The 25275-nt window shown below is 41.9% G+C and overlaps 1 protein-coding gene across 6 annotated transcripts in view; it reads right to left on the reverse strand.

Moving 5' to 3' along the window:
• Positions 1-25275, reverse strand: part of MACF1 (microtubule actin crosslinking factor 1) — a 341877-nt gene that overhangs the window by 160439 nt on the left and 156163 nt on the right. For all 6 annotated transcript variants that reach the window (XM_073791606.1, XM_073791623.1, XM_073791602.1 and 3 more), the window contains 15 exons: positions 12773-12939; positions 11871-11983; positions 11655-11761; positions 11115-11234; positions 10875-10970; positions 9806-9933; positions 9630-9723; positions 9278-9432; positions 8320-8596; positions 7211-7339; positions 6419-6496; positions 5536-5697; positions 4066-4170; positions 3217-3312; positions 1629-1754 (listed from right to left, as the gene is read on the reverse strand). In XM_073791606.1, coding sequence (XP_073647707.1) covers positions 1629-1754; positions 3217-3312; positions 4066-4170; positions 5536-5697; positions 6419-6496; positions 7211-7339; positions 8320-8596; positions 9278-9432; positions 9630-9723; positions 9806-9933; positions 10875-10970; positions 11115-11234; positions 11655-11761; positions 11871-11983; positions 12773-12939 — 1953 coding nt within the window. The remainder of the gene's footprint in view (positions 1-1628; positions 1755-3216; positions 3313-4065; positions 4171-5535; positions 5698-6418; positions 6497-7210; positions 7340-8319; positions 8597-9277; positions 9433-9629; positions 9724-9805; positions 9934-10874; positions 10971-11114; positions 11235-11654; positions 11762-11870; positions 11984-12772; positions 12940-25275) is intronic.

Here is a 25275-nt window from a genome sequence, read left to right on the forward strand (position 1 = left end):
GAAGAGGGCTTTCTTAGGATGGAAGTGGATGTGATGAGAGTAAAGAGTTAATAATGTTAAGAAATGCCATTAAAGAATTAAGAATATGCAAGTAAATAAAAAAGAAATGCTTAAATAAACTACCTGTGCCTGTCCCCGGGAGCATGATTGGAAGAAATACAACTTTAACTTATTAGTTAAGAAAGAGGAATGGAATAGGTCAGGGAGACAGCCACACTGTTCCATTCTTGAGAGCTGGTCTACCCATTTCAGTTTCCTTGCAATAAAGATGTCAATTTCTGTCTAACCCACAGCCAAACGTCTCAAGCTCCAGAGACCAAGTGCTCAGCGTGGTAAAAGGTCTGAAAAGAACCAGAAGCCACAACAGATGCTCCCGAACCTGACGGACAAGCTGAGGACAAGCTGAGGAGCAGACCCAGGTGACTTCATGCCCCGATGACGCCGCCAACCCGATGCCCCTGACCTGGAGAGGAGGGAACAGAGCAGCGACCCTCGAGAAGAGAAGATATGACAACAATTGCAGAGGAGTTACCCTATGACAGGAAGGTACTCTGTGGGAGGGAGGAGATAATAGCCACGGATTATTAGATTCCTCCTTCATACCTGATGTACCTCTAAGAGCGACATTCTAGAGACAACATCGGAAAAGTCAGGTCTTTACCCTTCATTCCAAATTAATTAAATTCACAGGTTATTTGCTCAGGTGAAACACTGAATCTAAACCCATTCATAGCTCTACAATACCTGAAAGTGTTTTTTAAAAAATCAACTCATGTTCACTAATTCCCAAGTCTCACCCACGAATAAAATGACACTGTTTTGGGTTATTCTGGTTCTCTTATTTATAATTTTCTACTGAAATGTGAGACTACCCGCATTTCTCACACAGGAAAAGTAATTTCCCTATTACCTATACATTTCCATCTTAATCAGAGTTGTAGCTGGAGCCCTGTCTTGCGAACTCTCTAATATATGCTCAATAACTATAAGTAGTCTGCTGGTGATTTGACTACCACCACCCCTGAAGGAATAGTTCACTGGAGAAAATAAATGTAAAACTGATCTGGATTAAATACTACTTGCAAAACTATTTTTAAAAAGTTAATACCACTACATAAATAAACTGAGCAAATACTGCATTACACCTACATAAGACTTTAATGTTTCAAATACCTCATCATTACCAAAAGAAAATTCCCAAGGAGGAAACAATTGGCTCAGGTCTAGTTCATTGGTGTTTTGTTTTATTCTCTTTGCGTGAGAGAGTGAAAAAGAATTTGGTGTCAGCTAATCCCGTCAACCCTATTTTTCATGCTCTACACCCCCATCTTTGGCTCCAACGACTGAATTAAAATAGGAACAATGCAAAGAAACTGTGCTGAGCACTACGTGCCTCAGGGGCACATGGCTAGGCCCTTACTTCAACAGCATACCCAAAGGACTCATTAGCAACTTCGTTAAGAAAAGAGAAAAGGAAAAGAACAACACAGATTAAACTCTAATTGAATGTGAGCCAAACTTTGTAATGGTGACCCACAGCCCTGGCACTTTCAAGGATATAAAGAGCAGCAGCTGAAAGGGTTTACTCTGTTTCTCAGAAGCAATCATCCCACTGATGCAACACCCACCATGGAGTCCTGCAGCAGGTCCTCCAGGCGGGACAAGCTGGTGCTGTGGTCGCAGGAGTACTTCCGTTTGATGGATTCTTGGAGGTTCCTCAGGAATGACTCCAGGTCTCGAGCGTCACTGAAGAACTGTGGGGATAAGAGGGAGGGGTGCCTTGTGCTCAATACATCACAACACCAAGATGATAATGGAGAAAAAACAACCTTACCGTGCCTGCTGATTACACAATCCTGGATTACAAAATGCCATGCCAGGGAAACAGTAGTGACAACTGCCACAAAGCCCACTGAACCCAGTAGAACACTTAGTCTGCTTCACTCCTCAGAAATCACTGATCTTTCCCCTTGAGTTTTGGCTAGTGGCAGCACTTGACTGTCAGGTTTATTTCATAAAAAGCCTAGAGGTTGAGTATCTCAATTCATTGATATGATTACAAAATGATCAGGGAGCTTATATAATTAAGAGCAAATCCAAACAGAGATAACAGCTTATTTCCTCTTCCCACCCTCACCTGAAAACAAGCAGTATGTTCTTTTTTTTTTTAATTTATTTATTTTATTTATTTATTTTTGGCTGCATTGGGACTTTGTCGCTGCATGCCGGCTTTCTCTAGTTTCGGTGAGTGGGGGCTACTCTTCATTGCAGTGCGCGGGCTTCTCATTGCGGTGGCTTCTCTTGTTGCGGAGCATGGGCTCTAGGCATGCGGGCTTCAGTAGCTGTGGTACGTGGCTCTAGAGCACAGGCTCAGTAGTTGTGGCACACGGGCTTAGCTGCTCCATGGCATGTGGGATCTTCCTGGACCAGGGCTCGAACCCGTGTTCCCTGCATTGGCAGGCGGATTCTTAACCACTGCGCCACCAGGGAAGCCCAAGCAGTATGTTCTTGATGTAGCAACAGATTAAAGAAAAAAAAACCAAAAAAACAAAAAACGGTTCTAATATTTTACAGCCCCTCCCATCAGGAGGTGGAGTCTATTTCCCCCCCACCTCCCCGAAGCTGGGCAGGGGAACATCACTTGCTTTAGTCAATGGCACATTAATACACGTGAGAGCAGAAAAAAATGCTTGTGCACCAGGGCCTGCCTTCTCTGGCTGCTTGTGAAACACAGGTATTCTGTGAAGGAGCCTAGGATAGCCTACTGGATGCTAGAGACTTGCATGTGGACTTGTACCCCATCACCCCAACCAAATGTCAGATGTGTGAGTGTCACCATTTGGGGCCAACCAACCCCCAACCTGCCTGCCCACTGCCTACAGCCACGTGTCACCCAGGCAAGATGAATAAAAGCCTTCAGCTGAGCTTAGCCCAGACTGCCAACTCACAGAATCTTGAGCCAACGGTTGTTGCTCTAAGCAACTAACTTTTGGGGTGGTGGTTTATACAGTAAAGGGTAACTGATATAGATGTGTTTCTAACCTCACCCCTCCCGTGTACATGCCTGCAGGCACACACCAACACACGCAATCACACTCACAGTCTCTTGCCTGAATGAAAAAAAATATTCTCCTCATCCTCTCTGCGCGTGCGCGCGTGCACACACACACGCACACGCGCACACACACACACACACACACACAATAGCCCACGTACCTGAAAGTAAGCAGTATTCTCTTTCACATGCTGCTCGACACACAAGCACAGCTGCTTCATCCACTGCAACTGGGACTGGACAGCAGCACTGTAAGCCTGCAACAACCAGGTACACGGACAGAAGGGCATAGGTTTAACAGACCTGCTACATATGTGTGATGCACTCTTCCAAGTACACCTCTGCTAATGCCAGAGAGGCCAACAGAGGATAAGTGGAGATACCTGACTGGCATCTGCTCAAAGCTTCCCACGAGACAGAGGTTTGTCTTTCATCCAACATGGTTTTATTAGAAAGGGTTACCCAGAAAAGGCCTCTTCCACACTCATTTGCAACTAAATGACCTGGTCAGCAAAACCCAGGCCTAAGCCAGTCTCTCCTGGCTTCCTCCACTGAATCTCTTCTCTGAACACAGGCACCACACCAAAAGGCACACAGGGTCTGTCTAGACAGTTATCTGAAAAACTATGGTTCAGAATTCCCTGGCAGTCCAGTGGTTAGGACTCCACGCTTTCACTGCTGATCAGGTTCAATCCCTGATCAGGGAACTAGGATCCCACAAGCCTCACGACGTGGGAGAAAAAAAAAATAAGAAAAAATACGGTTCAAGTCACTTTCCCCGTGAAGCAAGGAGTCAATATCGTTTCTGTTGTTTCACGTAGTATCCTCCTTAGACTATTAACAAAACTGTTTGCAGTCTTTTGGGGGCTGGGAAGAAAAGGGAGAAGACCCAAGACACATGACTCCCTGACACTTGGTCCAAGTCCCTCAGCAGAGCTAAGTCTCTGATTTGAATACTTGTATAGTAACAACCTCTGAGCACTTGACCCTCACACCTTCAAGTCACACACCTCCACAGTCTGCTTGGCTGGGTGGTTCTCAAGTGACAGCAGCTCGGCTGTATCTTGTAGAGACCGAAACACGTCCTGTTTCTCCTCCAGTTCCATTGTCAATTCCTGAAAATTGAATTCAATTTTATTCAGTAAGTGCTGTTAAGGGAGGAGTAGCAATAAAGAAAAAACTGTGCTCCCTGCCCTACTTTATAGGAGTCCGCAACCCAGGGTTAGTGCCAAAATGAGAGTCATAAACAGTACACGCCAGAGGATTTCAGAGAAGAGCACAAGTGCTGGAACTACAGGAGAATGATTCAAAAGGATATGGGATCTGAGCCAGGCCTGAGTAAGTGGGGTCACACAGCATGAGACTGAAGGCAAGAAAGGAGGGAACGTGGCTGGTGTGGATGGTTCAGGTCAGCACCCACAGAACACGGTACCTGAGCCGCATCCCTGACTGGCTGGCTCCGCTCAGACTGTACCCTCAGCTGCAGTGCCCTGCTCCGCCTCTATATTCCGTTAACACTTTAGGACCTGGTTTAGATGCCAGCTCTTCTGTGCAGCTGGGTACTGATCCTCTCTATCAGATTTGACCCCTTCTCCTCGATGCTCCCTTTCTTTACGTCTCTATCATAGGCCTAATTTCTGTTCTCATACAGACTGTTTATTGTATTACAGTATCTACTGTTTCTTCTTTACTTCAGAAGAATCATATACCACTCTCTAATGAAGTTTTTAAGTGCTATTAAAAACTCTTCCTATTTTCATGGGGTTCATAATATCCTGAAAAATTCTCTGAAATGTGGGCAAACTGAAAATAACAAAAAAACAATCCTACTTTCTATCTTTCACTGAAAAGCATAAAAAGCAGTGCTGCATTGGCCAATGCTGAATTTTCCTTCCCATTTTACAAACCAAGAGATGGAGACCAAACAATTGTTGAATGAATTAAAGAGAATTCAGAATTTGTAAGAAGCCAAGAATATACCTCAGTTAAACAACATTAAGCCCTATACTAAGTGCTTTGCTATATTAACTTACTAAATCTTACTTATTAACCTTTTACACAACGCTCTGAAGTGCTACTATTATCCCATTTTACAGAGGTCTAGGGAGAGTAAATGACTTGCCAAGGTCACAGAGCTAATAAGTGGAGGAATAAGAATTTGATGTTAGGTCTATCTAATTCCAAAGCCTATAACCTTGACTACAAAGTTATACTGCTTCTGAAATGATTCAGTTTGCAGACTGCTGCTCTCTTCACCCAAGACACTGCCTTTCTAAATGCATTCTAAATAAATTCATTCAAGGGCTCGATTTCCCCTCTTCTCCATATACACTTTCTCACAGGAACAGATGCATTAAGCAGGGTCCCTATTTCTATCTAACAAAATGCAAATCCAGAAACCCAAGCTCTCAGCAGACTAGCCCCTCTGGCTCCTTCTGCTGCTATTACAAAATATGACAGGTCTGTTGTGCTAGACTCACAGAGAAGTAATTTTTCTTGGCTGAGATACTGGGATTGTTGTCACTCCAATCATATGCTAGTTCCTCCTCCTCCTTCTCATTCAACCAGATCAACTCAGCTGTAGCTCTGGAGACAAATTTATGCAGGCTCTGAAGGTGCCTCATCCGGAAGCTAGAAGTTTCCTAGACAAAGGCAGGATTACAAGGTTAGACTGCTAGGCTTTCATCTGTACGATATATCACATTTGACATCAAAGCAAAGAATGGCTGAGAAAATGAACTTAGCCTTGATTTTTCAATCTCTGGGTGCTTCTCCACAGACTTAAATTTAGTACAAGTTTGGTATGGGACTCCCAGAGAGCCCGTGTCAATCCCACGCCAGGCCTGTGTGGGGCTCCCTGGATAAAGAATGATCCTGGAACTGTCCTACTCTGGACATCTTGAAAGACAGGAATGAAGAACAACAGACAGAAGAGGAGTCCCCTCCCTGTCAATCTTAAACTTTTGGTTTTTGGGAATTCCCTGGCGTTCCAGTGGTTAGGACTCCATGCTCTCACTGCCGAGGGCCCTGGTTCAATCCCTGGCTGGGGAACTAAGATCCCGCAAGCCATGCGGGGGTGGTGGCGGGGGGGGGGACTTAGTTTTGATGCCTCAGAGCACATACACCCACTGCTTTGGTGAAGTATGATAACTAGGATAAGCTCTACTTACTTAAAACTTTCTGGGGCAGTGGTTTTTGATCCATTAAGAAAATTGAGAAAATGTTATGATATATGAACAACTGCACAGTGAACAATATAAAACTAATAAACAGAAAACCAAAACAGGCTCAAACCAAGAGCTTTCTGAATTAGGGAACCACATTCTCCATGAACAGAACAAAAGAGAGTTAGCCAAAACTCACCTTCAATTTACAATACTGTGTCTCCAGCTTTCCAAGAGTTTCAGCATAACTGGTATGAAAATTCTGGGACATTTTTCCCTGATAAGAAAGGAATGAAATAAAAATATATTAGAGAAAGAGTAAGTAAACTATATCTACAGCATGATTTCAACTATGTAAATATTATGTCTGCACATAGATGGAGATTGGTTATTCTGAGAAAACAGAAGCTTGCACAGCAAATCTCCAGGTGAGATTGCATAGCTCAGAGCAGCACTGAGTGAGGAACAGTCCAGCAGAGTAAGCACAACTGAATGACCTCATGGTCTTGTGCTTCTAGTAATTCTGGGAGGTTTCTAAGCAAAACCTATACCTGGTGATTCCTCCAACTACTCAGCTGCTTTTTGGAAGAGGAGAGTTGAAATTTAAAATGGGAAGATAGAAAGAGTGAGGGAGAGGAGAGACCAAGTGAATAGTTTTTCTCTCCAGTTCTCTATTGCAGGTAGATGGTGAAGTGGAAAGAGCATGAACTTTTGGAGCAGAGGGCTTGAGTTTGGAAACTGCATTCACTACTTACTAATTTTGACCTTAGCTTTCAGTATTACTATTCTTTTTACTAAAAAGGGGTTAATAAAAAACACCTTTCTCACAAGGTTATTTCAAAGAGCAAGAGACGCTTCATGTGCTGAGGGGACCTGTGGTCAAGTGCTGCTCGTGGGTATCCTTCTTTTCCACATGGACAGCTGCGCTGTGCACTGTCCCATCGCGCACAGCCACCCCAGCCTCCCATAATGGATTCTGAATGCCACACACCTCATATAGCCTGGCCTCTTTGACACTTGAGCCCAGTTCTTCCACACTGGCGTGGATGTGCTGCTGTGCTTCCAGCTGCAACTCCACACTAGGCAGGTCATTGCCCCACTCTGCTCGTTCCAGTTTCATCTGAAAAAAAGAAAAATTACAAACATAATTTACTGCTAAGTTGGCAGAAAAAGAAAACTGTCACAATCAGTTTGGACAAAGGGACTGGGGAGAGGGGATTGAGAAAAAGGACATCTAAACTATCTCCATTTTGGTCTCTTACAGGAAAGTATGCCATAACCACCCCCAAGGAGCTGGAGAATAAACCCCACCACCTAGAGCAGCAGAAGCAGCCTTTTGCTGCTGCATTATGGGAATACATCCCTGCATTTACCAACCAGAAAGGCATTCCCACAGGCTGAAATGCTTAACTTTATAGTTTAGGCATTTCCCTTTATGGGGTCTCTCCATTTCACAATCAGAATGGAGATAAGAAATAAATATCTGTAAATACTAAGCTTCATTCATGCCACCAACTATTGGCCAATGGAAGATAATTGTAAAACAGCTTGCCTTTGAATATTTTTATTTATTGGTACATGGAAAATCCATCATCCAACGATGGGAAGAATTTAATACAAAACAAAAGGGTTAGAGGATAACAGGAAAATCTTGAACTTGAACCATTATCCTAGAATACATGTAAATAATGTCCCTGAGAACTGTGAAACACAGCAGTCTTGCTTACTCTTAAGAGCTGAGACAAAAACAACAGTAGAGAAGCAGCTCCTCTGACAATGAGAGAATTTCAGAAAAGATAACAGATTTACAGACTCTGCAACTTCTTCCACCAGCTCTCACTTAGAGCACAGCTGGCTGAAGGGAAGAGATTCCTGAAGGGCTTCAAATTAGAAAAGCCTATGCATTTAGTATGGGATTTTGAGGATCTGAACTGATCCTATCCTTTCAAAATTTAATAGAGAAGGAGGCTTGGGCCCCAGGTAGCAGCAATAATTGAGGGGATCTATACAAGGGGCATAGAGCAACCTAACCCTCTGAGACAAGCTGCTGTATCCAGTAAACCTCAGTGCACTGCATAAGCACTTGGAATGTACACCCACCTGCATTTCTTCCACCCAAGACAGTAGTTCATACACAAATCGGAGGTTGCCTTCATCTTCAGAGGAGGAGATAGACACAAGTTCAGCCCGAGTCATGGGCTTTCGGAACCAGGAGGTAGAAGAAGAATGGGTTCCTCTGGTCAAGGCTTCTGCCTTCAGATGAGTAGTGGTTAAAGTAGAGGGTGGAACCAATTCAAGTGAAGTGAAATGGCCCTTCCGATACAAGTTCGTGCACTCTAGACGCAAGGTAACCAGCTCATCCTGCAAACGCATGACCCTGAAATGGAAGACGAGAAAGAAAAGATTATCTGTAACGTGCTTTTTAAGATAAAATCCTCCCTATCCACTTGACAAAGATGAGGTAAAAATAAAACTGAGATCACATTAGGAAAAGTGTTTTGAGAAAGAAAACGTGTTCTGTGAATGCAAGGTGATATTATTAACATCTTCATCGTTCAGAGCTGTCACTGAGGCAAATGCCAAGTCACAGCATTAACTCGAGGCAATAAATCAATACCAGTTCTTACAACTCTTGGATGATATAACAGAATAAACCATGGATTAGGGGTCAAAAGATGCGGCTCTTAGTCTCGGCTCTGTACAAAGATCCTCATCCCCTCTGTGGGTGCTGGTTTCCTCCTCCATGAAATGCTACATCGAATCACCCCAGCAGTTCTAAAGCAGACGTGGTCCCACACGGCTGCAGTTACCCTGAAGCGTGTGGGGGCGTTATAAGATGCCACACAAAGATTAGGGAACCCTACAGGTACTTAGTGGGCAGGGCCAACAGTAAAGGGAGACTGTCTTCTACCATGAGAATTTTCCTGCCCCAAATACCTATAACATCCCCACTGAGACGCTGACCTCCAGCATCCAGGTTCCAAGATTCAGTGCCCGACTCTTGATCCTTGAGCCTCAGCAGTAAGCAAGCCCTCCATTTAAGTCCCATGTTTCTCACCTAAAAGCCAGCTCTTCTAGCTGGTAGTAGTTCTCATCCCTTAGGATCTGGAGATCCACCTGCAGCTGTCTGATGAGACCTTCACACTCCTGAATGTACATGATGACATCTGACTCACACTGCACTGGTTGTCCTGATTCCAGGTGAGCAGCGTCCTGAGAGAGAAAGGGAGAAGAAGAGTGGGAAAACTCCCATTGTTCCCACCCACTAGGACCAAGGGAGCCACGCGGTCCACTGCAATTCCAAGAGAAAGGAAGCTGGATCCCTTAACTGTTGACTTCAACCATTAGAGCACAAGGTTAGAAGTGGAAAACATGTGACATAAGAAGTGAGATAGAACAGTCAGACTTACAGCCTGCAGTGTATTCTTAGCTAATGTCAGTTTTTCTTCACAGTTCAAAGCACCATTCTGTATTTTGTTTGCAATCTGTAGCAGCAATTCCAGCCTAAAATGAGATCAAGACCATAGTCAAGTGCAGGCCTCAAAGCAGCCCAGTAAGTAATGTCACCTTCAGGCTCTGGACCCACCTCTCTACAGCTGGTCGAAGTGACTTCTCTCGCTCCAGCATCTCAATGATGAGTTTTCCCCACTCTTCTTCCACATCATTAGGGTGATAACCTTGAGGCAGTTTAATTCGGCCAAATTCAATCCATACCTAAAAAACCCAGAGATAACTCTTTAAGTCCAAAAACACAGCCATGCCCTCAGGTCCCAGTTTTAATTAATTTTTTGCTTCTTTACCCAGGCATTCAGCAGTTTTCTCCATTGACTAATAAGAGAAAACAACCAAATATTTTAGCAGTACCTCACCTCTAGGTGAGAAAAAAAATCACCTCTAGGGGGCTTCCCTGGTGGCGCAGTGGTTAAGAATCCGCCAGCCAGTGCAGGGGACACGGGTTCGACCCCTGGTCCGGAAAGATCCCACATGCAGCGGAGCAGCTAAGCCCATGTGCTTCTGTGAGGCCAGGGCCCATGCTCCGCAACAAGAGAAGCCACCGCAATGAGAAGCCTGCGTACCACGACAAAGAGTAGCCACCCACTTACCACAACTAGAGAAAGCCCGTGCACAGCAACGAAGACCCAACACAGCCAAAAATAAATAAATAAATTTTTTAAAAAATTACCTCTAAAATACAGAGACCACTTGCTTGAAATCCTTCCATTCCTTCTATACTTTCCATAAATCCTCCTGTCCTCCCCATACCCCTCTCCCCCACACTGTGGAAAGGTTCAATGCCCATCTCCACAGCTTCAAATTCTCTAGGAATCAAAATGTGAAGGAAAGTCTCTTTTCTTTCTATCCTAGGGAAAGAATTAGCTTCCCTCTGAGAAACAGGAAAACATGTACAAAACTCAAGATTTCTGAATAACTGTATGCCATTTTCCAACAGGCCCTTTAAAAAATAGAGATGGCTGACACTTCCCCTTTACCGTAAATTTTCAAGAGCAGCCTGAGAGTGATGCTCGATTTGTCACCCTGAGAATATTGCTGTTATAATGAGGTTCGGAAGAAGATGCAGGGAATCTGCCTAACAAAGAAGCAACAAAGAGCACACCAGCACACCCTAAGTCTCAGCAAAGGATAAGTTTCCTTACCTCTAATAATTTATATAATTCCTCAATTCTTCCTTTTTCTCTCTCCTTGGCCAGAATTTCTGTTTCTTTGAAGTGTATATATTGATTATAAAGTGCCTACAAAATTAATATTTGGTGAATGAATGCAAGCAACCCGGTCTAATTTTTCATACCACCTCACCCAGGAGCCAGCAGCAACAAGCTCTGAGACTTACTCCCCAGAGTGAATTTACAAAACACAATTTAAGTCCATGACTTTACCTTTAGTTCAACAGGGTTCTGGGGAAAAGATTTATCTGACATCAGTATTGTATGCTGTTTGATCCAGGGAATGAGGGAGTCCACTCGGCTTTGGTATTCTTGCCACCTGGCGTCTACTTCCTATTGCCAAAAGGTAGATATCACACACCTGCTGGTTAGCAGTATGCAAGACAAGCACAGGAGAAAGTAGCTCAGGCCATCCCAAACCACATAAAATCTTTTCCTCTAATTGCCTACACAGACACCGCCATTCAGTTTAATGCTCAGAGTCCCAGTTTCAAAGCTCCTCAAGGACTCTCAAGATGGGATTTAATTTCCTGACACCTAGAATAGCCTATGCTGGACACTGCAAAATTAGTGATATCTAGACTCATTCCCACAGACCAAGGACAATAACCATGTATCAAGATGATGTGGATTCAGTTCGCTCTGTTTAAAAGTGCTCTGTATACACTGAGTGCTTAAGAAACCTACTCTAATCAATACATTCCACCCAAACAAATCATAGCCAGAAGGTATTTTAGGAAAGTGTTCTTTTACCGTAGCACTGATCCCTTCTCCACCCTCAGGGACTTTAGGGAAGGCATCATAAATAGAAGACACATAAGTGATTACAGACTTTTCATCTGGAGATGGCACATCCACATCTGAGAGACAAAAGGCAAGAAATTTCTTAGAACAAAGGAACCCGCTGGGGGAAGGAATAATGAATATATGCCAAACATCATCAACTTATCAACTTCAGTCAGCTCTCACCTTCTGCATCCAGTAACCGGGTGACGCCCAGTCTTTCTGCTACTTCGAAAGCCTGTTCCAGGTTCTCTCGGTTACTCTGGATCTGTACCCTCTCCATATCTACCAGGTCAGGTCTGTAAAAGTCCACCAAGGTATATGAAAGGCCCCCAGATACATAGCACATGGGAGTTCACACAAAGAAACCCTCTTAAAAGTACTCAGAGCTGAAAAACACTGGATGAGTTAGAGAGAAAGCAAGAGGTTTAGAGGCGCACTAGTCCCACTTTCAATCACACTCCAGGAGCCCAGTGCTCCATAATTCTAAACTTACATAATAGTAGGTTTGTTGGATTTCAAGGGAAAGGTATCAACTTTCCCTATGAGTGTTTATGACCACTAAGAGTACAATAAATTTTGATTTTCATCATTCAGAATTCCTATCTTCCTCACCCACTCCAAGCAAGTCCCCCACTACTGGCCCTTTGCACTTGTTATCTCCTCCGAGTGAGACATGCTGAGCCTAGAGACCTGCATGGCCCACTACTCCTCATCCATGACTCTGCTCCAACATCTTCACCAGAGAGACCACCTCTGACCACCCTGTCCAAAATGCCACAACCTCCATCATTCTCTTTCCCTCCACTGCACCCACCACTGTAAGACAGCATACACTTATTTGTTTATTGCTTATCTTCCCCACTGAAAAGTAAGCTCCATGAGGGCAAGAATTTAGCTGTTTTCTTCACTGCTATATGAGCCCAGTGCCTGGAACAGTAGGAGTTCAATACATATTCCTTTTTAAAATAAATAAAATGAATCAGAGCCTGGATTGTTGGTTGAGGGGAAGTGTGGCATTACAGCTGATTACAAACAAGAGATGAGAAGAAGCCTCTCCAGGTCCACTGAAACTTCACTGTATTTACCTGTATCGGTGAATAAGTGCATTGAACATCTTCCCATCACTCCAGCAGGAGGAAAAGTTGGTGCATTTGACTCCTGTGTAACCAGCTGTCACTTTCTGGGTCCACAGGAGCAGCTTCTCCTTAGCTGACATGTCCCCTGATTCTCCACTAATGTAGATGTCAGAGATCTGCCAAAAGATAGGATATGAAGTAATTTAGTGTAAATAAGATGAAGCCTTTAAACCTTCTCTTCATACATTATGGCTCTTAGAAGAAGAGGGAGATCCAAGGCTGGCAGCACTTCAAGATGACAACTCCAACATATATTCACCCTATCTGGTAGTCAAAGAAATGCAAATTAAAATTTTGAGAGGTCACTTTTTTACCTGTCACATTAGAATAGTTTTTCTTTTTTTTTTTTTAATGATACTACTCAGTATTGGAAAGAATATCTGAAATTGGGGATTCTCATACACTGCCACTGGTGAGAGTATAAAGGGCATAATTTCTCTAGAGGACGGTTTTTAATAAGTCTTAAAATACACATACACTTGATAGGAAGTCATTAGAGAAATCTGCAAAAAATTTTATACAAGAATGTTTATCAATACCAAAAAGCAAAGGCAACAAAGGCAAAACAAACAATTGGGACTACACCGAACTAAAAGGCTTGTGCACAGCAAAGGAAACCATCAACACAATGAAAAGGCAACCTACGGAATGGGAGAAAATATTTACAAATCATATATCTGATAAAGGGTTAATATCCAAAATATACAAAGAATTCATTCAACTCAAACCAAAGAAACAAACAATCAGATTTAAAATTGGGCAGAAGATCTGAATAGACATTTCTCTAAAGAAGACATACAAATGGCCACCAGGTGCACGAAAAGGTATTCAACATCACTAAGCATTAGGGAAACACAAATCAAAACCGTAATGAGTTATGACCTCACACCTATTAGAATGGCTGTCATCAGAAAGACGACATAACAAGTACTGGTAAAAATCTGGAGCAAAGGGAACACTCGTGCACTCTTGGTGGGATTATAAAGTGGTACAATCACTCTGGAAAACAGTATGAAGATTCCTCAAAAAATTAGAAACAGAACTATCATAGGATCTAGAGACCTTAATTCTGGGTACATCCAAAGGAAATGAAAACAAGATTTCGAAAAGATATCTGCACTCTCAATGTTCACTGCAGCATTATTCACAATAGCCAGGATATGGAAACAACCTAAGTGTCCACCAAAAGCTGTGGTATATACAATGGAATATTATTCAGCCATGAGAAAGGAAACCCCGTCATTTGTGACAACATGGATGAAACTGGAGGGCATTATGTTAAGTGAAATAAGCCAGACAAGGACAAATACTGCATGATATCACTTATATGTGGAATCTAAAAAAAAAAGAAAAGAAAAAATGTCAAAGTCATAGAAACAGAGAGTAGAATAGTAGTTGCCAAGGGATAGTAGTGGGGGAAATAGGAAGAGGACAGAAAAAGGGTATAAACTTTCAGCTATAAGTTGAATAAGGTCTGATGATTTAATGTAAAAGATAGGTGACTACAGTTGATAACACTGTATTGTATAACTGAAATTTGTCAAGAGAGTAGAACTTAAATGTTCTCACACACACACACACAAAGTGAGGTAATGGGTGTGTTAGCACTTAACTAGAGGTGGGAATCCTTTCTCAATATACACATAAAGGCACACCTGGGAGGTACCACAGGTTCAGTTCCAGACCACAGCAATAGAGGAGATATCAATCACAATAAAGTGAGTCACATGCATGTTTTGGTTTCCTGGTACATATAAAAGTCATGTTTACACTATACTATATTATCAATACATACGCGATAGCACTATGTCTTAAAAAAACAATGTATACTCATTAAAAAATACTTTATTGCTAAAAAATGCTAACCACCATCTGGGCCTTCAGCAAGTTGTAATCTTTTTGCTGGTGGAGGGTTTGAAATATTACAAGAAGTGAGCAAATGCTGTTGGAAAAATGATGCCAGCAGTCTTGCTCAACGCGTGGTTGCCACAAACATTTGTAAAAAACGCAGTATCTGTAAAGCACAATAAACAAGGTCTGCCTGTGTATCAAATCACCATGATGTACACTTTAAATATGCCACAAGAATGCTTATCAAAATATGATAAATATTTTATAGCAAAAAGCTATAAAGAGCTTAAACTAAAACGAGTGATTGATTGGTTATAAATTATAGCACATATACATGGTAGAATTCTTTGTAGCACTTAAAAAGGTATGCTTTAGTAAAAAAGGAAGTAACTGATGAGGAAAAATAAACAAATAAAATGAAATAAAATAAAATAAAAAAGGAAATGTGTTGTCAAATAAACTGGCTGCCTTTGCTAAGTCTTCCTCTAGTGTAAAAATACTCTGAGATATTTCTACCATATAAAGTTTGCTGATTTTATTACCAATAAAAAATCTTATTTAAGGAAAAAAAAGATATGCTTTAGAAAACGTTAATGATAGGAAAATGATCACCATATTTTACAAAAAGAAAAAGAATACAAACAAAATAATATATAATAACACTGATTTTACATGAAAAATATACAATATATAGTTAAGTAATAGTCATATATATGCATAATGTATGTGGTCCATGCATATATGTATGTGTATAAAAACCAAATTAGTAATCATAGTTATCTCTAAATGGTAGCATTATAGATGATTTTTATGTTTCCCAAATTTTCTACATTATGTATATTTTTATATTTAGAAAAAAGTTATTTTAAGAAACCTCCAAAATCTAGCACAGGACCTACTTTGAAGAAATGTCAGTCTGAGAGAGGAGAAAAGTGCATGCCTTTGATTCGACACAAGCCTAGGGTTGAATCTCAAGTTCACCAACTACAAGCTGGACCTTGGTTATACCATCTGTAAAGTGGGAATCACACCTATTACCTTTTCAGGATAGCTGTGACAATCAACGATATTATACAGTGAAGTGCCCAGCCCAAACACGGGGCTAAGCTCGACAAAGTTCCCTTCTCTCTTCCTTGTATAAATGGTGGTTCTCCTTCAGTTACTGCTGTCTAACTCCCAAAGCACTGTCAGTCTGTATCATCAATTAAATGCTATCTTGCAACTGGCTATTATTTAATGTATTTTTATTATTTAATATCTCCCCAAGACTAGGCTTCCTGAGGTGCTGATACTACATCTTAACTATCAGAACGACCTAAAATCATAGCAGCTGCTATGAAGGAGAGCTCCTCAACACAGGATATGTCCCAGCAGAAGCTGGGATGCATCTCTGAGACTCAGTGATCAAGGTCCTTCTGTATTGCACCTAGTGCTGTACTGGTCATATGGTGGACACTTAACATGTTTTAATTAATAATCACTTGGTTAATAAACAAAATAATAAAAATAAACAAATAAATGTATTTGGGGGTAAGACCCACCTAGAATCCTGAGACACATTACTTTATTGACAGCAAACTTGCCTAGCAAATAACATATATAATGTATATAAGCAAACAAGCCAAGGACCCAATGATGGATTCCGGTGCCCACGCCATCAGCCTGTGAGTCCAGTGTAAACAGCCCCTCACCGGTACCAATTCTCTGCCAGTTCTCCTCCACGACATTTCTAGCTATTTATTTCAGTGGCTAAATGCCACCCACACTGACATATCCCAGTTCTTCCACTGTAGTGCTTCACATACATATTAAGGCAAAACATTGCTGGGAACAGGAGATAGATTTGTTGAAGTGAAAAGGGACAGAAGTTGAATAAGCAAAATGAAATGTGAGTATTTGGGTTCTTTACCCAAAAAAGAAATTCCAGTTAGTCAACTGATATTGTATCTCCACAATATCACAGTCAATATCTCCGATGGCATCTCCTGTCTGCCAATCACAGTATCTTTGTATATTGCATTGGAAACTGTTCAATGAACAGCTGTACTTCAGATTTTCCACATAGCTGTAATGAGACAGGGAAATATTTAGATCCCTCAGGGGTAGGAAAAATACCCTGTTTCGATTAGGGCCTTTCCTAGATTGTGAACTGGATGAGAAAAATGGGATTATCATCACAATCATCTCAATAATTAAATTTGGCTTTTGTCCATCTTTTCATGTAATATTCACATGGGATTGCACAGTGCTGTCCTTTGGGATACATAGAAGCTTTTACCTTAATCTCCCAAACGGAGAATTCCAGCTTCAGTGTCAGGGAGCTTTCTCCCTCATCTGGATGTTTAAAAGGAACCATTTGGAGAGACAGCACAGCCTCATTACCATCTCAGAGACTAAACTCATCTACCTGAGTTTTCTTTCAACGCACACTTCCCATGGCTTGATTAATTCCTTCTCTGAAGCATTATCTAGAAACTGAGCATGTTCCTAATAAGTCAGTTAGTTTTTACTGAACAACATCTCATCAGTGCTTCACACTATGTCAGACACCATATGTTAGGACGAGGGAGAACAACAACAACAAAAAGTCAATCACCATGGGACTGACTCGTTCTGTTGTTATTTCTTGAGCAATACCTATGTTCTAGGAGCTGTGTTCAAGTTCTTGGTATCTCAAGACAAAAGCACAACCTTGGGCCTCAAGCTCAGCAATGTAGTAGGGGAGACAATATACCAATCAGAGAGATCAATGCTGTGACAGAGGTAAGCAAGTAACCCAAACTAGCAGTGTCGAGGAACTCTGCAGAGATGATAAGACAACATCTATGCTGAGTTTTAATATCTAAGAAGAGGGCTTCCCTGGTGGTGCAGTGGTTAAGAATCTGCCTGCCAATGCAGGGGACGCGGGTTCGAGCCCTGGTCCGGGAAGATCCCACATGCCGCAAAGCAACTAAGCCCTTGCGCCACAACTACTGAGCCTGCGTTCTAGAGCCCGCGAGCCACAACTACTGAAGCCCACACGCCTAGAGCCCGTGCTCCACAACAAGAGAAGCCACCGCAATGAGAAGCTCGCGCACCACAATGAAGAGTAGCCCCTCCTCGCCGCAACTAAAGAAAGCCCACGGGCAGCAACAAAGACCCAACGCAGCCTAATTAATTAATTAATTAAAAATAAAAATTTCAGCATATTAAAAACAAAAGACATGAAAGCTCAAACTGGGAACTGATATAGGAGAGAAGATTAGAGAGATTATGGAGGGGTTGGAATACCAGGCTGAGGATTTTGGACTTTGTAAGTCTGCATAAGTCTCAGGGAATGAAACCAGATGTAATGAGCTAACAGATACTTGATTCACATGTCCTGAAGTTTCTAGCTGACTTCATCCCGCTACAGTGAAGGCATCAGACTTTGAAAACTTCCATTCAAGAAACAGGTGAGGGCACAATGCAATAATTCATTACAAATGCCTGGCTAGAAGGATCTCATGGCAGCTGTGTTTCTTACCTACAGAAGAGTTAGGTAAAGATCAGGGGTACTCCTTTCAATATTCAAGTTCAGAGTCATGGAGGTCTCTCTAGGGCAGGGGTCCCCAACCCCAGGCCGCAGACCAGTACCGGTCCGCGGCTCGTTAGGAACTGGGCCGCACAGCAGGAGGTGAGCGGCGGGCGAGTGAGCGAAGCTTCATCTGCCGATCACATTTCGCATTACCACCTGAAACACCCCCACCCCCTCCCACACCCCTATCCATGGAAAAACTGTCTTCCACGAAACTGGTCTCTGGTGCCAAAAAGGCTGGCGACTGCTGCTCTGGGGAATACAATTAGAACGGAAATCCTAAGTCACAGACTACTGGCATTTTTAAATTCTCCTAAATACTGCCAAACTACTGTCAAATAACAATAACAATTTATACTTCTATCCACAAGGGTGTGAAGAGGTTTTTCCATTATTCTGCATCTTCACCTACACTCTGTACTTTCAAACTTTTTATTTTCTGCCAGTCTGAGGGATATAAAATGGCATCCTGTTGTTGTTTTGAGTTTTACATCTTTGATTACTAGTGAGAAAGACTCCTGTGTATGAGGCATTTGGGTTTTCTTTTTTTATGAACTGCTTATTCCTGGGCTTTCCCCTATTTTTCTACTAGTGTGTTTACCTTTTTCTTATTTATAGGAATTATTTAAATAATAATATTAGTAACAAACATCTATTGTGTTTTACTTGAATTTACTCATAATTCTCACAACAACCCTACATTGAGTACATACTATTCTTATCCTCAATTTACAAATGAGGAAACTGTGCCACAGAGAATTTAAGTAACTTGCCCCAAGGTACATGGCTACTAAGTAGTAGAGCTGGAATTCAAACTCAGCCAACCTGGCTCCACACTCTTAACCACGTCACCTATACTACACTTCATATATTCAGGACATTAATCCTTTTTCAGTATATGCACTATATAATTCTACCATTATTTTTTTTTAACTTTCCATCTCAAGGAACTAGGAAAAGAAGAACAAATGAAGCCAAAAGTTAGTACAAGGAAGGAAATAACAAAGATTAGAGCAGAAATAAATAAAATAAAGATGAAAAAGACAATAGAGAAGATCAACAAAACTAAGAGCTGGTTCTTTGAAAAGATAAACAAAATTGACAAGCCTTTAGCTAGACTCACCAAGAAAAACAGAGGAGACAAATAAAATCAGAAATGAAAGAGGAGATGTTACAAGTGATACCACAGAAATACCAAGGATCATAAAAGACTGCTATGAAAAATTACACACCAAGTTGGACAACCTAGAAGAAATGGATACATTCCTAGAAATATACAACCTACCCAGACTGAATCATGATGAAACAGAGAATCTGAACAGACTGATTACTAGTAAGGAGATTGAATCAGTAATCAAAAACCTCCCAACGAGGGCTTCCCTGGTGGTGCAGTGGTTGAGAGTCCGCCTGCCGATGCAGGGGACACGGGTTCGTGCCCCGGTCCAGGAAGATGCCACATGCCACGGAGCGGCTGGGCCCGTGACCCATGGCCGCTGAGCCTGCGTGTCCAGAGGCTGTGCGTCCAGAGCCTGTGCTCCGCAATGGGAGAGGCCACAACAGCAAAAAACAAAAAACAAACAAACAAAAACCTCCCAACAAACAAAAGTCCAGGACCAGACAGCTTCACTGATAGACTCTATCAAACATTCAAAGAAGAATTAACACCAATACTTCTCAATCGCTTCCAAAAACAGAAGAGGAGGGAACTCATCCAAACTAATTTTATGAGGCCAGCATTACCTTGATAACAAAACCAGACAAAGACACCACAAGAAAAGAAAATTACAGGCAATATTCCCGATGAACATAGATGCAAAAATCCTTAAAAAAATATTAGCAAACCAAATTCAACAATACATTAAAAGGATCACACACCATGATCAAGTAGGATTTATTCCAGGTATGCAAGGATGGTTCAACATCCATAAATCAGTCAATGTGATATAGCACACATTAACAAAAGGAAGAATAAAAATCGTATTATCATCTCAATAGATACAGAAAAAGCACTTGACAAAATTCAACAGCCATTTATAAAAACTCTCAACAAAGCAGGTATAGAGGAAATGTATTTCATCATAATAAAGGACAGAGCTAACATTATACTCAGTGATGGAAAGATGAAAGTCTTTTCTCTAAGATCCGGAACAAGACAAGAATGCCCACTCTCTCCACTTTTTTTTTTTTTTTTTTGGTGGTACGCGGGCCTCTCACTGTTGTGGCCTCTCCCGCTGCGGAGCACAGGCTCCGGACGCGCAGGCTCAGCGGCCATGGCTCACGGGCCCAGCCGCTCCGCGGCATGTGGGATCTTCCCGGACCGGGGCACGAACCCGTGTCCCCTGCATCGGCAGGCGGACTCTCAACCACTGCGCCACCAGGGAAGCCCCTCTCTCCACTTTTATTCAGCATAATATTGGAAGTCCTGGCCAGAGCAATTAGGCAAGGAAAAGAAATAAAAAGCATCCAAATTGGAAAGGAAGAAGTAAAACTGCCACTATTTGCAGATGACAGAATATTATATACAGAAAACCCCAAAGACTCCTAAAGACATCAAAAAACTATTGGAATAAACAAATTCAATAAACTTGCAGGATACAAAATCAATATGCAAAAATCTGTTGCATTTTTATACACTAATAACAAACTATCAGAAAGATAAATAAAGAAAACAATCCCATTTATAACTGCATCAAAAAGAATAAAACACCTAGGAATAAATTTAACCAAGCAGGTAAAAGACCTGTATATAGAAAACTATAAGACATTAATGAAAGAAATTTCAGACACAAATAAATGGAAGGAAATTCTGTGCTCATGGACTGGAAAAATCATTACTGTTAAAATGTCCACACTACTCAAAGCAATCTACAGATTCAGTACAATCCCTATCAAAATTCCAATGGTATTTTTCAAATAAATAAAACAAATAATCCCAAAATTTGTATGGAACTACACACACACACACACACACACACACACACACACACACACACACTGATTAATCAAAGCAATCTTGAGAAAAGAACAAACCCGGAGGCATCATTCTCCCTGATTCCCAACAACATTACAAAGCTGTAGTAATAAAACAGTATGGTATTTGGCTTATGGAACTGAAGTGAAAACCGAGAAATAAACCCATGCATATGTGTTCAATTAATATACAAAAAAGGAGCCAAAAATACACAATGGGGAAAGGACAGTCTCTTCCATAAATGGTGTTGGGAAAACTAGACAGCCAAATGCAAAAGAATGAAACTCAACCACTGTTTTACACCATACCCCAAAATTAACTCAAAGTGGATTAAAGACTTGACCTTAAGACCTAAAATCATAAAATTCCTGGAAGAAAACATAGGCAGCAATCTCCTTGATATAGATCAACATAGGCAGCAATCTCCTTGATATAGATCTTGGCACTGATGTATTTAATCTGACACCAAAAGCAAAAGCAAAAATAAACAAGTGGGACTACACCATATTAAAAAGCTTCTACACAGCAAAGGAAACCATCAACAAAATGAAAAAGCAACCCACTGAATGGGAGAACATATTTGCTAATCATACATCTGATAAGAAGTTAACATCCAAAATACAGAAAGAATTTATACAACTCAACAGCAAAAACACAAACAATCCAGTTTAAAAATGGGGAGAAGATCTGAATAGACATTTTTCCAAAGAAGTCATACAGATGGCCAACAGGTACATCAAAAGATGCTCAACATCACTAATCATCAGGGGAATGCAAACCCAAGCCACAATGAGATACTGCCTCAAACCTATTAGAATGGCTCTTATCAAAAAAGACAAGAAATAACATATACTGGCAAGGATGTGGAGAAAAGCGAACCCTTGTGCACTGTTGGTAGGAATGTAAATTGGTGTAGCCACTCTGGAGGTGGCTACAGTATGGAGGTTCCCCGAAAACTTAAAAATGGAACTGCCATACAATCCAGCAATTCTACTCCTGGGTACTTATCCAAAGAAAATGAAAACACTAACTTGAAAAGATATATGCACCTTCACTGCAGCTTTGTTTACAATAGCTAAGTTATGGAAACAGCTGAAGTATCTATCAAAGGATGAATGGATAAAGGAATTGTGGCACATACACATAATGGAATAGTATTCAGCCATTAAAGAGAATGAAATCCTGCCATTTGCGACAGCATGGCTGGATCTCGAGGGCATTACGCTAAATGAAATAAGTCAGACAGAGAAAGACAAATACTGTACGATCCTTCTTATACATGGAATCTTTAAAAAAAAAGCTCATAGATAGCAGAGAACAGATTGGTGGTTGCCATAGGTACATGTGGGGATAACATTTTTAAAAAAGACAATAATAATAAACATATTACATGTTAATATAAATAGCAATTTGACAAAAAATACATTTTCCAAAACAAATTAGTGAGAAGAGCAGCAAAAAGCAAATCAAAACCCAGAAAAACAACTTTCCATTTGAAACGGAAAATACCAAATATATACAATAAAAAGGCAGAATGGTATTATGAACTCCTATGTACCCATCACCCAGTTTCAACCATATCAACTCATAGCTAATCTTGTTTCATCTACACTCCACCCACTTCACCCCTCCCCTATTATTATGAAGCAAAGCCCACACTATCCTTTCCTCCAAAAACACGTCAGTATGTATCTCTAAAAGGACTTTTTTTTAAAACATAACCACAACACCATTGTTACACCTGAAAAATAATGATTCTTTGGTAATATTTTTAATTAAGTAAAATTTTTTGAAAGGAACTTCTCTCGTGGCGCAGTGGTTAAGAATCCGCCTGCCAATGCAGGGGACACGGGTTTGAACCCTGGTCCGGTAAGATCCCACATGCCGCGGAGCAACTAAGCCCGTGCGTCAAAACTACTGAGCCTGCGCTCCAGAGCCCACAAGCCACAACTACTGAGCCCATGAGGCACAACTACTGAAGCCTGTGCACCTAGAGCCCGCGCTCTGCAACAGGAGAAGCCACCACAATGAGACGCCCGCGCATCGCAACGCAGAGTAGCCCCCACTTGCTGCAACTAGAGAAAGCCCGCGGGCAGCAACAAAGACCCAACGCAGCCAAAAATAAATAAATACATTCTTTAAAGAAAAAAAATTTTTTTAAAGAAAATTCCTTTCTTAAATGAAGCTCTAACTGTAACTTTAACTGCTACATTCCTCCAATAGTATCATCTGGTTAATTTTGCTTTCTTCTTGTAATACAAAGCCAATATTAGTAAAACTACTTTCCCTATAATGAAAGAGGAGAAATGGGAAAGGGATACTTATAACTGAAAAGGCTCAGCCCAGAAAATAATATACCAACTGATTTCTTTCTCATCATTCCTAGCCCCAGAGTTATCTGACTATTCACCTGAAATCTAAGGATTTGTGGCAAGGGCAATGGTATACAGCCAATTCTCCATCAACACAATCCACTAACAATTGGCAGTGGAGCCAAGACAGAGAAAAGAAAGGGTTTTTCAACAATTTTCCTTGTTCCATTAAGCCAGGTATTACGGCTATTGATGGCAGCTGGGAGTAGGGAGTCCTCCTGAGAGATGGAATGGACCAGCGAAGGCCTTTGTCTGACATCAAAGTACAACTGCTGTTAACTCGCTCCCATCTGGCTCCAAATCTCAGTCTACTTATTCTGAAAACCATTTTTGTCCCCTGGCCCCTGTCATCCTGTTTCTCTTGTTAACTGTTTCCTGTCAAGAGAAGAATCGGCTCTACCAGGTGAACAGAAAAGCAGACCATTTGTCTTCTATTACCTAAACCCGGCACTCAGCAAGCATCAGAATCAGTTCCCATTTCTCTCCATCCTGAAAAGAAACAAACCCACTGCCAAGTTTCTGTGCAGCCGGAGCCTGGCCCCACTCCCATCACCATGCCCTGGAGTGATCAACGGGAGGGACAAGGCGGCCTGAGTTATGCCAAGGACAGACACCATTCTGAAGCTCAAACTGTTTCTACGGAGGGTTACTACCCTGACATGTTAAAGACAAAACAAAACGAGCACCAACAAACAAACAAAAACTCAAACCTGTTGAAGCGCCTGCTGCCCGTCTCCGCGAAGGAGCTGGTGTGTGACCAGCAGCGGTGGGCTCTTCTGACCCCCGTGTCCTCCCAGGGCTCTCACTCCAGTCAGATGCTCTCACCTTGTGGTTCAATCCACATTTCACAGGAGGTCTGCAGTGTCAAAACACACTGCCCTGTCTCTCGAGCTGCCCAGCTGTCCCCAGGCCGTGTGAACAGCCTGCCAGGGAGGGGGCAGCTCCCTGAAGACAATGCCTTCAGAGACCAAAGAGGGTTTGAGGCCCCTGTGACCTTAAGGACTTTCATCCTGAAGGGATTTCACATTTATCTTGAGAAGTCACTTCTTATCTGTCATACAGAATGGTCAGTCTGTGGTCCCTGCATCACCTGATGGACACAGAGCCTCAGAGACGTGTCAGCCTTCTGAGCTGACTCTGGGCCGCCTAGTTTTTCTGCCTGGGCCATCACTGAGTAGTCTGGTTGTGTCTCCTCTCAAGGGGTAGCTGGGACGGGATGTAGAGCCTGGCTGCCCAGAAAACGCCACACACCAGTATCATTCTCATACTGAACAGCCCAAGAATCACACTGCTGTTGACTCTGTTAAACTACAGATCATAGTCTACTCCCACCAATCTTTTCTTGGAGACTCCTCACAGAGTTGTCCAGAACCTTCCCGCTCCGGGTGGAGATCCCACACCAAAAGCACCACAGTCACTTATGGGCCATTATCTAGAACTGATTTCCACTAGGAGTCCCTTCACATTTTATACTCCAAACTTTCTGAAAGTCTCACACCGAATTATGAGCACGTATCCTAAATCATCGTGATGCCTCCACAGCTTCAACTTTAACCCTAGGAATATCAAAGGAGCGGTCAGTTCAGCAGTTGGTTCTGCCACAATTACTCTCCATCTGTTCTGTACAAAGATAAAGGCTGACTTTGACATTCCCTCTTATCCGATGAACCTCAAATACACCCCAACCCCCAGCAGCCTCACT

The sequence above is a fragment of the Tursiops truncatus genome, chromosome 1, assembly GCF_011762595.2.
Source record: "Tursiops truncatus isolate mTurTru1 chromosome 1, mTurTru1.mat.Y, whole genome shotgun sequence".
Taxonomy (NCBI): Eukaryota; Metazoa; Chordata; class Mammalia; order Artiodactyla; family Delphinidae; genus Tursiops; species Tursiops truncatus.